The 16,139-nt window shown below is 32.2% G+C and overlaps 1 protein-coding gene and 1 pseudogene across 1 annotated transcript; both read left to right on the top strand.

Moving 5' to 3' along the window:
* Positions 1–3,965: 3,965 nt before the first annotated feature.
* LOC120129362 (DDB1- and CUL4-associated factor 8-like) lies at positions 3,966–7,832 on the top strand. Its single transcript, XM_039146880.1, has 5 exons — positions 3,966–4,161; positions 4,893–5,144; positions 5,548–5,688; positions 6,065–6,799; positions 7,526–7,832. The coding sequence occupies exons 1-5, from the start codon at positions 4,045–4,047 to the stop codon at positions 7,751–7,753; spliced, it is 1,473 nt and encodes a 490-aa protein (XP_039002811.1). The 5' UTR covers positions 3,966–4,044; the 3' UTR covers positions 7,754–7,832.
* A 1,765-nt stretch (positions 7,833–9,597) lies between these two features.
* Positions 9,598–15,834, top strand: LOC120129359 (annotated as a pseudogene).
* Positions 15,835–16,139: the final 305 nt, after the last annotated feature.

Raw genomic sequence — 16,139 nt, 5'->3', positions numbered from 1 at the left:
ATTTTTTCGGGTCGGGTTCGGGGCAAGGTATCCCCGACCCGCCCCGATTATATATATATATTATATATTTATATTAATTATATATATAATATTTTATATATTTTATATTAATTATATATAAAATATTTTCAGGTTCATATTTGGGTATAATATTTCGGGTCGGGTTCGGGGACGAGACAAAAAAATCCCCGACGGGACGTCTCGATAAAAAATCCGTCGGGGATCAGATCAAGGTCGGGGTCGATAATTCATTTCGGGTTCGAGGACGTGACGAACAAAACCCGCCCGTGTCCTAATGTAAGGTAGTTGAATATAAACATATTGGCAAAAGGGTACTTTAGGCAAAAAAAAACTAATGTGGGCCTTGACAGTTTTTTACATTAAATGTGACTCTAGAACTAATAAAAAGAATTAAATTTGATCATTTAACCAATGATTTTTGTCGTTGACCATTATGATGATAACGTGACACTTTATTGTATTGATGTAACGATCCACAATGTTGATGTGATAGTTTATAGAGGTTGGTGAAGTGACATATGTACTAAATTAATTTTTCTTTCAAATTCGAGGGTCAAATTTTAAAGTTTAAGGGCTTATTTAATTTTCTTAAATAAAATAAAAATATTTGAAATTCAAAATATAAAAATATTCAAAAACTTAAATATAATAATATCAAAAATAAAAATTAAATTACTAAAAAAATTAAAAATATATATTATTTTATTTTAAAAATAAAATAAAATATAATTCATATAGAATTCGCCTCTTAATTCTATTGTTATATTCAATTAAAATATTTCTCTTAATTGGATAACTATTTTTTATTTTTTTAATTATATAGTTTCATGATAATTTATAAACAAATTTTAATTTCATAATTTTTAAATTTTACTTTTTATAAGACTTTATAATATTTATTTAATTCACTTTTATAAAAAATTAGTGAAATAGAACTAAATAAACTCTTAGAATTTAAAGATAAGTAGATGTAAATATATAAAATAAAATTTGTGCAGGAAGAACAAATTTAAATTTATATAAATAATAGTCAAGTTAAATTCAAGGTAGAAAAGTAACAATTTTTTTTTATTTTTTAATAATTTAATTTTTATTTTTCTTATTATTATATTTAAGTTTTTGAATAGTTTTATATTTTGAATTTAAAAAATTTTATTTTAAAAAAAAATCAAATAAGCCCTTAAACTGTTAAAAAATAAATTTGGCCTCAAACTTGAAAAAAAAACAATTTAGTTCATCTACCACTTTACCAGCTATCGTTGACTGTCACGTTAGCACTGTGGATCGTCACTTCAGCACCGTAAAGTGTTATGTTAATATCGTTATTGTAAACGACGGAAAACATTGATCAAATGATCACATTATAATCTTTTTATAAGTTCGAGGGTCACATTAATTTTTTTTGACAAATACAAACCGTTACCCTTTTGCCAAAAATATTTTAATAAAGTATTAAAGTTATTTAATTTAGATATAATTTATTTTATTTTATTTTTTATTTTTATTAAATCATTTTAATAAATTTAAAGGATTAAAATTAATGTTATCACTATCATATCAGTTGATGCATTTTCCTGATACTGATACATATTGATATTTATGTACATTGATCTTTCATTTTAAAAATATATTTTATATATTATATAGCATAAATATTCTTTAACTAAATATATAAAAAATAATTTTAATTAAGTTTAAAAATTAATTTAAATAATTATATTTTATTTTGAAATATAATTTTGTGAGAATAATTTAAAATATTAAAATAATTGAATATATCTCTAATAAATAATTTATAAAATTAATAATACTTCAATCTTTTAGACGTTTGTAATTTTAATATGAAATAAAATTTTAATTTAATTAAAATTTATACTTTTATTTACGTAATTAAGATATATACGTGTTATGTAATATATCAAATTTATTTATTTTAAATGGTAAACCTGAAAGAAATGAAAGATGGATGTATATTAATATCAACATGTATCAGTATTAGAAAAAAATATATCTATTGATAGTATTAATTTTAATCTGTTAAAATTAATAACATGATTTAATAAAATAATAAAATAATTTATATATAAATTAAATATTTTTATTACGTTACTAATATATTTTTATATTCTAATGTCTTAGGTAAATGATATTTTGTTAAAATTGAATTATTATAATAATATATATAATTAAATATATGTATAATTAAAATATGATATTTAATATAAATCAATTTGAATTAATATTTACCATTAAATAAATAAATTATATAATTAAATAAATGAAATATATAAAAAGAAGCTAAAACATAAATATGAAATCAATACCAACAACCAGTTGGTCTAGTAAGATGAAACATTAGATCCCTTAAGTAAGGTCAGGGGTCCGAATCCTGGCGTTTGCGAATGGAGCAAACTGGATTGGAATGCTCACCCTCCCCTCTATAGTACCCGATCTAGATTAATCGGTTAATAGATCAGATACCAGTGATTAATTCAAAAAAAAATATGAAATCAATAATTATTATAGCTACGTGGCGTGTAATGGTGCAAAGGGCATGAAGGGGAGCACATTAAGGGGCAGACGATGTCCATTCGGGCTCTTAATTTTAGTTAATACTTAACAGTAGAAGTTTATTTTAATATTCTTATAGATTTAAATTTTAAATTCCTAACTAATTATACTCACTCAAGCTGAAATTAGTCTTAACAAAGTTACATCACATAATAAAGTTATTTGATTCATTTTGTTAAACAAAATTAATAATTCTTTATAGGGTAAAGTACACAAATGATCCCTTGACTATATGATATTGTTTTATTAAGTCTACCGACTATTAAAAGTTACAAAAAGATCATTTAACTATTAATATGTTTCAAATTTTTCTTTTTTTTTGTTAAAAAAATTGACGATTATCTAACCTAGATGTTAACATGATGATTGAGATATGATAGTCATTTGAGATTCTGAGATCATATTTTATCATATCTCAGTTAGCAAGTTAATCTCTAACTCAGATTGTCTTCAATTTTTTAAAGAAAAATGATGAGTTTGAGACATATGAATAGTTAGATGATCATTTTGTAACTTTTAATAGCCGATAGAATCAACAAAACAACATCCTATAGTCGAGAGATCATTTTGTAACTTTTAATAATCGATGACTTAATAACACAATATCCAATTATCGGGGACTGTTTGTGTACTTTACCCTTATATATATTTGATAATTTTTATACGTTATTTGTAAATTTAGGACACTTCACCAAAATTGATTATTAATAAAATATAAATTTAAATTCACTTATAGTTTATCAAAATATAAATTTAATTATTATAAGATAAACTCTATTATTAATAACCAATCTATTATCTTTTTTTCTTCATATTTTGATCATTGAATATTTTTTAAAGGAAAACCATTAACGTTATATTTTTACTTCAAATAAGGTGGTGAAGACAAAAATAACATGAAAAATAAAAGATAAAAACAAATCATATCAATATCTTTATTAATTTTTAAGGATCAATTATCAAAATAAAGAATATAACATTAATGAAAATTGTTTAAAAATGATTGACCAAAATAAGAAAGTAATAATAAATGGATGACTAATGGTGTAGTTTACCCATTATCATATCACTTGGCACGTTCAGCCATTGCACGTTAAAACCACTAGAATGCTTCTTTCTAGCAAAACTGTTGATAATGACACGTGTCATTCCGTCAGTGAACAACCCTTCACACAATAAAACGCTACCGTTTGGCTTTCGATTTCGACGTACGTGCAATGCAGTCGCGTGCATTAACGCGCAAAAATTTACACACAGAAAACTCGTATAAAATCAGCAAAGAAGAAGATGCTTTAGCGGCATTTCAATCTTTTCCAGGAAAGAGAGAGAGAGAAAATAATAATAAATTAATAAAAAATATAAACTTGTTTGGGTTTCAATTGAGAATCAATGTTCGATTGAATCCTTCATATATATATATATTTCTTCAAGAATCACTTTTGATTTTAATTGATGATGAAGAATAAAAGGGCAAGGACGAGTGTGGACAAGGCGGTGGTTGATGTTTGGCAACGGGAAGTCGGAGCACTCTCGACTAGGAATTTCGCCCACCGGCTTGCAGCTTCTGAGGTCTAACTCTATTCTTATCCTGGATAACCTTATCCCCGTTTTCTGTCTTTCTCTCTCTCTTTTGTTCCTTCACTTATTCTCATTGGGTGAGTTTATTAGTGATCTTTTGATAATGAAACCGATACCGAGCTTAGTACATTTATTTGTTTGTTTTCTGATTGATGGTATTTTAGCTGGTTTATTTGATTTTCAACTTCAATTTATCTGGGATTCACAAAATAAACAAGGGGTCTCAAATACTGATAGGAAAAGCAGTGATCAAAATGTCTTTTTTTTACAGAGATTTATCAGGAATTTTTTTGATCCTTTTCTTTCAATTTTTTCTTCAGAGTATAAATATCCATATTTTTTTTTATAATAACTGTAATAGTCATGTAAGAAATTCCAATGTTAGCACTTTCCTTTGAACTGCTATAATTGTTGTTAGTCTTATGGACTGCCGTTCGATGTAATTCCGGCTTCAGGTAGCAATATTCGACTCGAATCTTAACCCAAAATGGGGGAATAGCATTTTGCCATTTGATGTAATTGTTGTTAATTAGCTTTGGTTCCTTGTGTGTTAATGTTTTGAATGAATGGATGTGACTATGATATTATTTTTTATTGCTAATATGATTATAATATAAGTTTGAGACAGCTGAGAGCAAATGCCTTGAAGGTGAAAATATGAACTTTTAATCTTTTTGTTTGGGAACAAGTTTTTATTGGTTGATTTATTTTATGTTTCCCAGGATCTTGTGCTCCGACTCGAAATTTACAAGAAACTCGAAAAGCACCGAGGTTGTGTGAACACTGTGAGCTTTAACGCTGATGGTAACATTTTAGTCACAGGCTCCGATGATAGGAGGGTTATACTATGGGATTGGGAAAGGGGGCATGCCAAGCTTACTTTTCAGTCAGGCCATGTCAACAATGTTTTCCAAGCAAAAATCATGCCTTACTCAGATGATCGCACCCTGGTTACTTGTGCTGCTGATGGGCAGGTGAATTTTTATCTAAGCATGCCGTTTTAAAAAAAACGAGGATCAATTTAGAAAGTTCCTCGAGTCTAGTGATCAATTTTCAACATGTATTTTGTCCCCTTTTAGTGCAAATGTGAATGGTTTTAGTGTATCATGAAAATGCATTTTTTCTAACAATTGCAACCTTGGATATATGAGCCTTGGAGGGGTTAATGGAACTGCAAAACTTTTATCTTCCACCATTATGAGCATCATTGCATTGCATCTACTTGTAAATTTTTCATTTTAGAATAAAAGTGAGGCTTTCATGGAAGTGGTGTGCTAAGCAGCCAACCTTTAGCATGCACGGTAGCAAAGAGTTGTGTATACTGAATACTATGGGATTTGTTTTTAATCCCAATTGATAATTGTTTCATAATTGTAGGTCCGACAAGCTCAAATTTTGGAACGAGGTGTCGAAACTAAGCTGCTGGCCAAACATCAGGGACGAGCTCATAAATTGGCTATTGAACCAGGGAGCCCTCATATATTTTACACTTGTGGTGAAGATGGATTAGTGCAGCATGTATGTTGTTGTATTGTTGTGTTTAACTGCAAAGTCATCATTATTTCTTTTAAATTCTTTTAGTTGGTAATTTATGGAAGTTTGTAGGATTGAAGAAGCAGAAACAGTTGGTTAAAGAAAACATTTACTAAGTCGACACATCCCGAGTTGGAAAAACCTTTTAAGGAGTTCAATTTCAGTACCAGATTGTCTGCAATTAATAATTTTCTTTCCATCTTATGTTTTCTCTACTTTTTTTTCTTATCTATTGACTCTTTGCCAAAAAAAGAAGTGGTGTCTTATTTATTTTGTATGATAACCTTTTCTCTAATAATCTGAGGTTTTTTTTTTTACTGAATTTTATGTAGCTGACTTAGCACTTGCACTTGCATTTCAGATTGATCTTAGAACTGCAGCGTCTACGGAACTTTTCACATGCCGGCCAATTGATGATAGCAGGGCTTCCATGGCATTTATCCATCTCAATGCTATTGCAATCGATCCAAGGAATCCAAATCTCTTTGCAGTTGCAGGATCGGATGAATATACTCGCCTTTATGATATTCGCAAATATAAGTGGGATGGCTCAACTGATTTTGGTCAACCGGCGGATTATTTTTGCCCCCCTCATTTGATCGGTGATGATCAAGTTGGAATAACTGGCTTGGCTTTTTCAGATCAGAGTGAGCTTCTTGTCTCCTACAATGATGAGTTCATCTACCTCTTTACATGGGATATGGGGCTGGGGCCCAATCCGGTCCCGTCATCTCCGTTATCTGCAATTAATGAAGCAAGTGAATTGGGATTTGATCACTCAGCTATGGATTCCAATGACAAGGTTGTTCCTCAAGTTTATAAGGGGCATAGAAATTGTGACACTGTGAAAGGTGTGAGCTTCTTTGGACCTAAATCTGACTATGTGGTTAGCGGATCCGACTGTGGCCGTATATTTATTTGGAAGAAGAAAGTCGGAGAGCTCATTCGTGTTATGGAAGCGGATAAGGATGTGGTAAATTGTATCGAGTCTCATCCTCATACCACAGTTCTTGCTAGCAGCGGAATCGAGTCTGACATCAAGATATGGACTCCAAAGGGTATTGATAAACCTACTCTTCCCATAAATGTTGAACAGGTATGGTCTTGTCCTTCTAATCTCCCATAGAAAAAAATATATCAAGAAGAAAATAACACCGTATTACAATTTGGGTTATCGACAAGGTAGCTTATGACACCAAATGCATTTTGCTTCATAAACATGTTGACTCGGGGAAAATGATGGAGACATCAGACACCCATCTTTACTTCTGATCTCTCCTAGAGACATTTATGATTTGGTTCTAGACATAGAGGTACCTGTTACAATAAGGTTTTGCTGTAGGTATTTTAGTTCTTAAATGAGCCATTGTGAGTGTAGGGGCGAGGGTTTCGGATTTCGACTTGGGACTTAGTAGTTAAGGTCCAATGGCTTTTAGTAGGGTTTGCTTCTTTAGTTTTACTTTAAGAAATACTTCGTAATCTCTCTCAGTTGACCCATCATGGCATTGAATTCTGCAAATAGTGTGAAATCCAACATGTATTTGTCGACGCTGAGGTAACCAATTGGTTCTGAAACAAGCTCCAAAGATGACATGATGATGTATGACAAGCCGAGGAGTCAATCTCTCAGCCATTACTTTGCGAATGGTTCCTAAACAGCTCTTTCCTTTCTTGTCTTTTATAAATTTTTTCGATGTTGATGATTATGACTATGAGTCGGGAAGATGACATGATTTAAAAAGTTTCTCGGTAGTTATAATGAATGCTTATCGTTAACGATGATCGCGATGATTGTAATTTTGCACTTTTTTCTCGTGTCCAGTTCAAACCGAAACCTAGGGCTTGGATGCACCGTTTTGCTTCACCTCAGGACCTGATGTTGCACTTGTTTTCGATGCGAAGGTGGGATAGTAGCCCAGAGCGTAATGGAGAGAACTCGTCGTCAGCGGCGAGCCAGGAACTTCTACAGCTTATATGGACATTCAATGCCAATAGTGATGCTTCGGATGACGGTGGGAATGCCTCCGGTCCGGAGGACTTGTTTTGTTGAATGATGATGCATGCACACATGCAGGCAACCATGCTTTAGTATATTGTACATAACATAGGGCTTTCAACCACATTCAGTGGGTTTCACAATTTCTTTTATTTATTTCCATTTTTTTTATTAAGTTTGTTTAAGTTCTCTCTTTTGTTCTTAAGACGTTTCCTCATGGAACACATTCATTATGGCTTCATGTATTTTCCATTAATGGGTTGATGTCTCACCTGTCTTGAATTCACTTCGAATTTTAAGATTAAAGTTCGTTCGATTTACCATGACACCATTAATTTTTTTTAGGAGAAAATTAAAAAAAAATGTTTATAATAATTATTCTTAAATACATATAGAAGGGTATTACAGTAATTAGAATGTTTTGATTTTTGCTTTAACTCATTTTTCTCCCTACCAAATTTGTTTAACTAAAAATTGATTCGTTAAAAAATTAACATAATAAGAATAAAATCAATTTGAACATGTATCTTTTCAACTAAATATATTGATTTATTTTCTATATTAAAAATTAGAACAGTAAACTTTAAGTAAATTACATCCATAGCCACTTAATCACAGAAGATTTTAATCTGATTTTATATTTTTAATTTTATCAATTAGACCACTTAATTTCACCCCTTTATCCGTTTAACTTTAATAATATTATATTTTAATCTTTGAATTTTTACCACTTTACCATTTCCTACTTAAAGAGATTTAGTTAATATGAGATTAGCCTTTTTAATAGTATGATATAATTATAAAATAATATTTGTTCAGAATTTTCTTAATCAATTAACAACGCATACGCATCCTACAAATACAAATGCTCGAACCTAGGATCTCTATAAAGACAACATTTCCTTTTACTACTAAGGTCACTTGATGGATTCTAATATGAGACTAACTTTATAATATTAGAATTATTAAAATTTTGACACATAAATTCTTTCAAATTAAAATTTTAGACGTTACGTAAACTTTATTTGGACAGTCAATTAATGGTTAATATTTTTTTAGAAGTTACATGACACGTCATTTTACTACATTATTATTAACTCATAATATTGATTATGTATTTATTTTATGTTACATGTTACATAAAAAATAATTTTAGAAATATAAATATAAATTAATTTTTAAATTTTAATCATTAATATATCAAAATATTAAGAAAAGTATAAATATATTTATAAGTTATATTCAATTAATGTTCATTTAACCTGATAGCTCAATCAAAATCTCTATATATAACATAAATATTAAAAATACCTAAATTGATTATGCATTTTAAAGTTTTCCCTTACAATCTTTCCTTAAAAAAATCTCCAAACTTTACATATTATTATTTTTGAGATAAATAATGAAAATTTATGAAAAATATAAAATAAAAACATGTATTTTGATTTTTTATAATTATACACATAAAACTTTTATTTTAATTACATGATGTATATAAAACTTTAATTTTAACTTAGTTACATCAAAGTTATACACATAAAAAGATGCTATATCAATAAGTAAAATAATAATTTTTAAATATTAAATCAAATTAATAATTAATCTATGTAATTAAAAAAATTAAAATTATGTATATCATTATACATTTAATAAAGATTTATGTATATATTTGATATTTACTCGTAGAAGAAAAAAACTATTTATAAAAATTATCAAATCTAACGGCCCATATGAAATTCAACATTGTTGGATCCCTATTGGCCCAAAACATCCAAGGAGTCAACAAGAAAGAGTTAATTACAAATCTGTCCCTACACACCTCTTCAAGAGCTCTTAAGCTTTTTCAAATTATCAGCGTTTATTAACATTTTCCTTTTCCTTTTCCTTTTCGATACAAAATCAACTTCACATTTTTTTTACAATAACCACAGCTCTTCAGAGGTTCAATCTCGCTCTCTCGCTCTCTATTCAGATAAATCGCCGATTTTCATCAGGTATAATTAGATTTCAGATCGTCTTTTTGATAATCTGCCGATTAATTTACCGATGAAAGCTGAGCTTGTTTTCCATATCGTCCTTTTTTTCTACGATTTTTTTTTATCGGAATGAGGTGATATAGTGATGATATGATCTGCCTGCTCTTTTTATTTTTTATTTACATTTTAGTTATTTGTTGTTTCGATTGATTTTTTAGCTTTCTCTGGAAATTTCTTAAAAATCATTCTTAGAATATATGAATAAAGTTTTTTTGTTTGTTTTTTAGTATTTGCTTTTGTTTTGACATTTCTTTTTTTCATTTCTATTGAATAGGATATGGTTGTTTCTGGAATATTTCATAGTACTGTTTTTGTGTTTCCAATCGGATGTTAAATGGTCACATGCGAGTTTAGGTGAAATTATGAATTTGATATAAAATCCAATGATTAACTTTTGAGAAAGAGCTGAATGTTAGTTTGAAGTGTATGGTATTACCTAAGGAGTTTGTACTTTACTAAATATTTTACGAGGAACGGGTTTAAGAGTGTTGCCGTATTTTATTCGCCAATTGCAACAAGCGATCGTGAAAAAATTGTTTTTAATATCTTTACTTTATATTAAGGTAGGTAGGTTGTTTTGTTGGTAACAGGTTTAACAGAAAAAAAAGGGGGGGAGTATTGCAAAAAAGAATAGGTTATTTGTTGAGCATAAGGGTTGGAAATAAGAATGAAATGCCTGATAGGCTAAAACTTGCTTTGCTGAATTGTACTGAATTATAGTTCTATGATGTTCATATGTATTCTCAGATGGAGACGACGCTACAATTATCAGCTTTTGAGACTAATGAATCTACCACTGCAAGTTTGCATGAAGGTAACACTTTGATTAAGAGTGATTCTACAACAAATGGGCCTGTCAGTGATCAAAATGTAAATGACCCAACAATTGTTGGAGCTAGTAAACAAGATGAGGCTTCCAGTAAATCACATAGCTTTCCTTATATTTATCGACAAGACGTTGTCAAGAGTAATACAAGTGGTTCAAATGGGATTGTGAGTGAAGTTGCTGGTGACTCAGATTCAGATGGAAGCATAACTGATGATGAAGAGGACGAAGATGAAGATAATGAGGATGTTGATGCCAACAGCAATGCTAATGGGAGTGGTGACGGGAACAAAGGTGACCGTGAGTATAAGTGTGGTGATCTTCAAGCTGATCAGATTCGGGTACCATGGATGGATGATACTGAACCAGTTCAAAATATCAATATTGATTGGGGTTTCTTACATGGTGATTATGTAGCTGCTGCTTCAGACTCAACTGGGCAGGTGGGTGTTGTGGTGGATGCCAATATCTCTGTTGATCTGTTGGCTCCTAATGGATCTATTATAAAAGATATATCCCCTAGAGACTTGCAACGTGTGAGGGATTTTGCTGTGGGTGATTATGTGGTCCTTGGTCCTTGGCTAGGTAGAATAGATGATGCTTTAGATAATGTCAACGTGTTCTTTGATGATGGCTCTGAGTGCAAAGTTATGAGGGCTGAACCATTGAGTCTCAAACCAACTACTAGGAATACCCTTGAAGATGATAGTAGTTTCCCATATTATCCTGGCCAGCATGTGAAGGCAAACTCTTCATCTGTTTTCAAGAATTCTAGGTGGTTATGTGGCTTATGGAAGCCTAACCGGTTAGAAGGTACAGTAACTAAAGTTACAGCTGGATCGTGTTTATTTATTGGATAGCATCTGCTGGCTATGGGCCTGATTCTTCCACTGCCCCAGGTGAAGAGCAGAATCCAAAGAATCTAAAATTGTTGTCCTGTTTTGCCCATGCGAATTGGCAAGTGGGTGATTGGTGTCTTCTTCCAACTTCATCACAATCCATTCCTTTGGACAAGGGTTTTTCTAAACTGCACCTTGGTGTTTCCATGAGAAATGGGAGAAATCATGAATGTGATTCAGAAGAGATGGATGAATCAAATGATAAATCCGAATCCATGGATCTTGATGTAATGCCTACACCTGATGAAAACAACGTCATTGTTGAAACTAAAGAGAATGGCACTATTGACAATAAAGTCTCACCTGAATCTAGCTCTTGTAGCAGTGTATTATCAGTTTCAAAGGAGACTGTCCATGAGCATTGGCCCCTTCGCCTCAAGAAGGTCCGTAAAATTGTGATTAGGAAAGACAAGAAAGCAAAAAAGAGGGGATAATTTTGAAAGGGCACTTTTAATTGTCAATAGTAGAACAAGAGTTGATGTTGCATGGCAGGATGGAATAGTGGAACGTGGAGTGGATGCAACAAAATTGATCCCAATTGAAACTCCTGGTGATCATGAATTTGTTGCACAGCAGTATGTGGTGGAGAAAACCTCTGATGACGGTGATGATACATATGAACCGAGGCTGGTTGGGGTGGTCAAAAGTATTAATGCAAAGGAACGGACAGCTTATGTAAAGTGGTTAAAGCCAGTTGCCAGGGCAGAGGACCCTCGTGAGTTTGACAAGGAGGAAATTGTAAGTGTGTATGAGCTGGAAGGACATCCAGATTATGATTACTGTTATGGTGATGTAGTAGTTCGATTACCCCTAGCTTCTTTCCCCGTGCAATCTGTTTCTGAAGAAGGTTCCCTTGAGGAACCAAAGCAGGAAGATGAAACAAAGGAGGTGAAACGAGACTTAAAAAATAACTCAAGAAACAATAAAGTAGAAGGTGCATCACTTGGGTTGGGAACATAACTGGCCTGAAAAATGGTGATATTGAGGTTACGTGGGCTGATGGGATGGTCTCAACGGTAAACTTGATTCCTTATTCTGTGAACTATTATTTTCTTTTCTTTGAACTTAGAGTTGTCTTTAACTTCTGAATTTTAAACCTTGCGTCTTGTTTTAGTTGGTTTTCTTATTTTTATTACAGTGGTAATCTCTCTTCCCTAATGAGGCTAAATATAAGCATTATAAACTTAGAGAAGGCCTCTGATGACATTTTTAGCTCATCATAATCAATAAACTTATCTTTCTTTGCTTATAAACTGTTTATATCTGCTTATTTTAGGAATATCTTAATTACTTGTATGTTCCATTGTGTGATGATTACTGAATTATTTCATACTGTGCCTTTGTTACCCTTTGGGGGAGCATGGTTATTGTTTTGATAAATTGATCTTATGGTTTATTTAGGTTGGACCTCAAGCAATTTATGTTGTTGGTTGAGATGATGATGAGTCAATTGCTGCTGGGAGTGAAGTAAGTGATGGTGCTGCTAGTTGGGAAACTGTTAATGATGATGAGATGGATGCTCTTGAGAATGCTCAAAAGGTTTGTTTCTGTTTGAGACAATAATATGGTTGTCCATAAATTTAAATCAGTTAACACATCAACATATCAATTACATGCAAGTAGGTTTTCAAAAAACTGGTTTGGAAGTTGTTGATCTTGGCACTTTATTTTGAAACACATTTTTATGAGCCAGAATATGTTTGGAAAAAATATATACTTTGCCTTATAGCACAGGTAGGACCATAAGATGGTTGAGAAAAGATATCTAGGTGCCTTTTGCGCATACATGACCACTGAACCTTTTATGAACTCTGCTATTAAAACTATCAGTATATTATCATGTAATCTTGATTTCTAATAATTCGTTTATTATTCTCATTTGAGTGGTATATCTCTTATTAAAAAAAAGTGATATATCTTGTTCAGGATTCGGAGCCTCAAAAAGCCAGTGGAATTGTTTCTGAAACAGAGGATGGTATGGAAAATAATTCTGGAAGGAATGCAATATTATCTATTCCCTTAGCTGTATTTGATTTTGTCACCAGAGTAGCAAGTGGATTCTTTTCAGGAAGACAGAAAAATGTTGATCCATCTGGTTTGGATTCCGAAGAAGAAAATGAACATGAGCCTGATGGAAGAGATTCCAGCTATGAGTCTAGCTCACAGAAGTCTAATGTTATTAATAATTCCAGTGAGAAAAAATTCAGTGGAAAAGGTCTGGAACATGCGAGGTAGAGGCCCAGAAACATTCACTTCCAGGGGAAGATTTATGCAACTTGAGGATTGAAGACTCGGATCCTAACACAGTTGATGAGGACGATGCTTGCAGTTTCAAGCGGTTTGATACGGCTAAAGATCCTCTAGATCAATATTTTATTGGTGCAAATGGACAGGTATATGACCTTTATATATCAGAACCAACAACTAATAGCTTGCTTTGCTGACTCAAATTAGAACATTAAGAACATGAAATATAATCTTTGGATGTGGATCATGGATATATTTTGTTGTCACAGTATGGTTAGGATCGTCCATTAATTTGATTCTGCAATTTAAAACGATCTGACATATTGCAGTGCAAGTTGGGAAGTCTATATCGATTTGTTGCTTGAGGAGATTCTGATATATTGATTTCTTCATTTCTTGTTAAATTTCTGTTGGTACTACACCTTCGTAGTTATGTCTTTTAGATCTTGAGTCCTTCCACATTAATTATGCTTGCAGAATAATACTGGAAGGAAGTGGCTAAAGAAGGTTCAGCAAGATTGGAACATCCTTCAAAACAACCTACCAGGTAAGGATTTTGTTGTCTATGCATATTAAAAAGTTTCTAGTCCTTGGCTATAGCAACCTTGTTTTAAGCACTTGAAACTATGTAACAGATGGAATCTATGTACGAGTATATGAGGATCGGATGGACCTTCTGAGGGCTGTAATAGTTGGGGCATACGGGACACCTTATCAAGATGGTCTTTTCTTCTTTGATTTTCACCTTCCTCCCGAGTATCCTGATGTGCCACCGGTATGATCCCAAATTTGATACTCAAAGCTTGAAGTTTGTTTTCCTATATCTTTTAAATGTTCATAGAATTTGGGTTCTGAACTTCTTGAATTCTCTTTAACGTGTCCTAGGACAAGTGAATCATGTTACTGGTTTTCTGACTTTGGGTTCGATTCTGCAGTCAGCATACTATCATTCAGGTGGTTGGAGGCTAAATCCTAATCTATACGAGGAAGGCAAGGTGTGCCTTAGCCTTCTAAACACATGGACTGGCAGGGGAAACGAAGTTTGGGATTCATCGTCTTCAAGCATCCTTCAAGTCCTAGTTTCATTGCAAGGGTTAGTGCTAAATGCTAGGCCATATTTCAATGAAGCTGGGTACGATAAGCAGGTTGGGACAGCTGAAGGAGAGAAAAATTCGTTAGCATACAATGAGAATACTTTCTTACTGAACTGCAAGTCAATGATGCATCTAATGCGGAAGCCCCCGAAGGTGATTATTCCATTTCACTTGTACATTCTCGTTATTGAGTTGCTCTTGCATGGTGCATAGGTAGTTATCCACCTAAGATTTTAAAAGGGTAGGAGGTTTTTAAGCATTGAACATATTTATTTTCTAGAAGTGATATCTGAAGTTATCAATGTTCCTGTGTGCCGATTTATTGACGCCTTGCATGGTAGTTTTTTAATATGTAATAATTGTCTAGCATATGCACCATGCAAGAGGTAGTAGCCCATGTGGTAAAGTTCCGTTCTCGCTGGACTTTTCACTGAATTCCGTATCATGAACTACCGACAAAATTTACCGGGGCATAATTAACAGTGTAACCCCCCTATTTATTCTCATAAGTAGTGTTTAATATTATATCTTATAGGTAGTAGGGATTCCCGTGCTTTTTTTTTTAATCTTTTCCAGATATAAATGGTTAACTTCATAATTAACTCTAGGACTTCGAAGAACTTGTCAAAGACCATTTCAGACGACGTGGTTATTACATCCTTAAAGCCTGTGATGCATACATGAAAGGCTACTTAATCGGCTCTCTAACAAAGGACGCCTCCATTAGTGACGCGAAAAATGCAGACTCCAATTCAGTCGGTTTCAAGTTGATGTTAGGCAAGATTGTGCCGAAGCTTTTATCGGCTCTCAACGATGTCGGAGCTGATTGTCAAGAATTCAAGCATCAGCAGTCATCATAATGGTTGGGTCTTCTAAAGACCAAAAAAGACTCAATATTGCCATCAATGCAACAAAGGTCAGTGCTCCGGTATTTTGCTATGTAAATGTATTACTCGGTGAAACATTCTTCCGACTTATTTCTAACAAGCCGTTAAAACATTAGTAGCTGCACTTCCTTGTAGCAAAAAATTACAGGGTTTCTTGTTTTTTCTTATTTTTGTCATTTTGAAATTCCTTTTAACCTAGAGTGAATTTTCCTCCTTTTTTACTTGATTCTTTTTGAGTAAGTTTTGGTTTTAACTCTTCTTTTTCACTGATTTCTTTTAGAACCCTAGGAAATAGGATTGGGGAGGCAGTCAGGATTTTGAATTGATTGTTGAATTCAAATAAGAAATAGATTTAAATTTGAAGGAAAAAGAGAGTATCCCATGTCTCGAGTTTCAATTGTATGTTCATGTAACTCTGTTATGAATGTTACAATGGTTCATCTCATTTGAT

Source organism: Hibiscus syriacus, unplaced genomic scaffold (assembly GCF_006381635.1).
Source record: "Hibiscus syriacus cultivar Baekdansim isolate YM2019G1 unplaced genomic scaffold, ASM638163v2 tig00110485_pilon, whole genome shotgun sequence".
In the NCBI taxonomy this organism is placed as follows: domain Eukaryota; kingdom Viridiplantae; phylum Streptophyta; class Magnoliopsida; order Malvales; family Malvaceae; genus Hibiscus; species Hibiscus syriacus.
The sequence above is the reverse complement of the archived record's forward strand: the minus strand, read 5'-3'. Positions and strand labels throughout refer to the sequence as shown.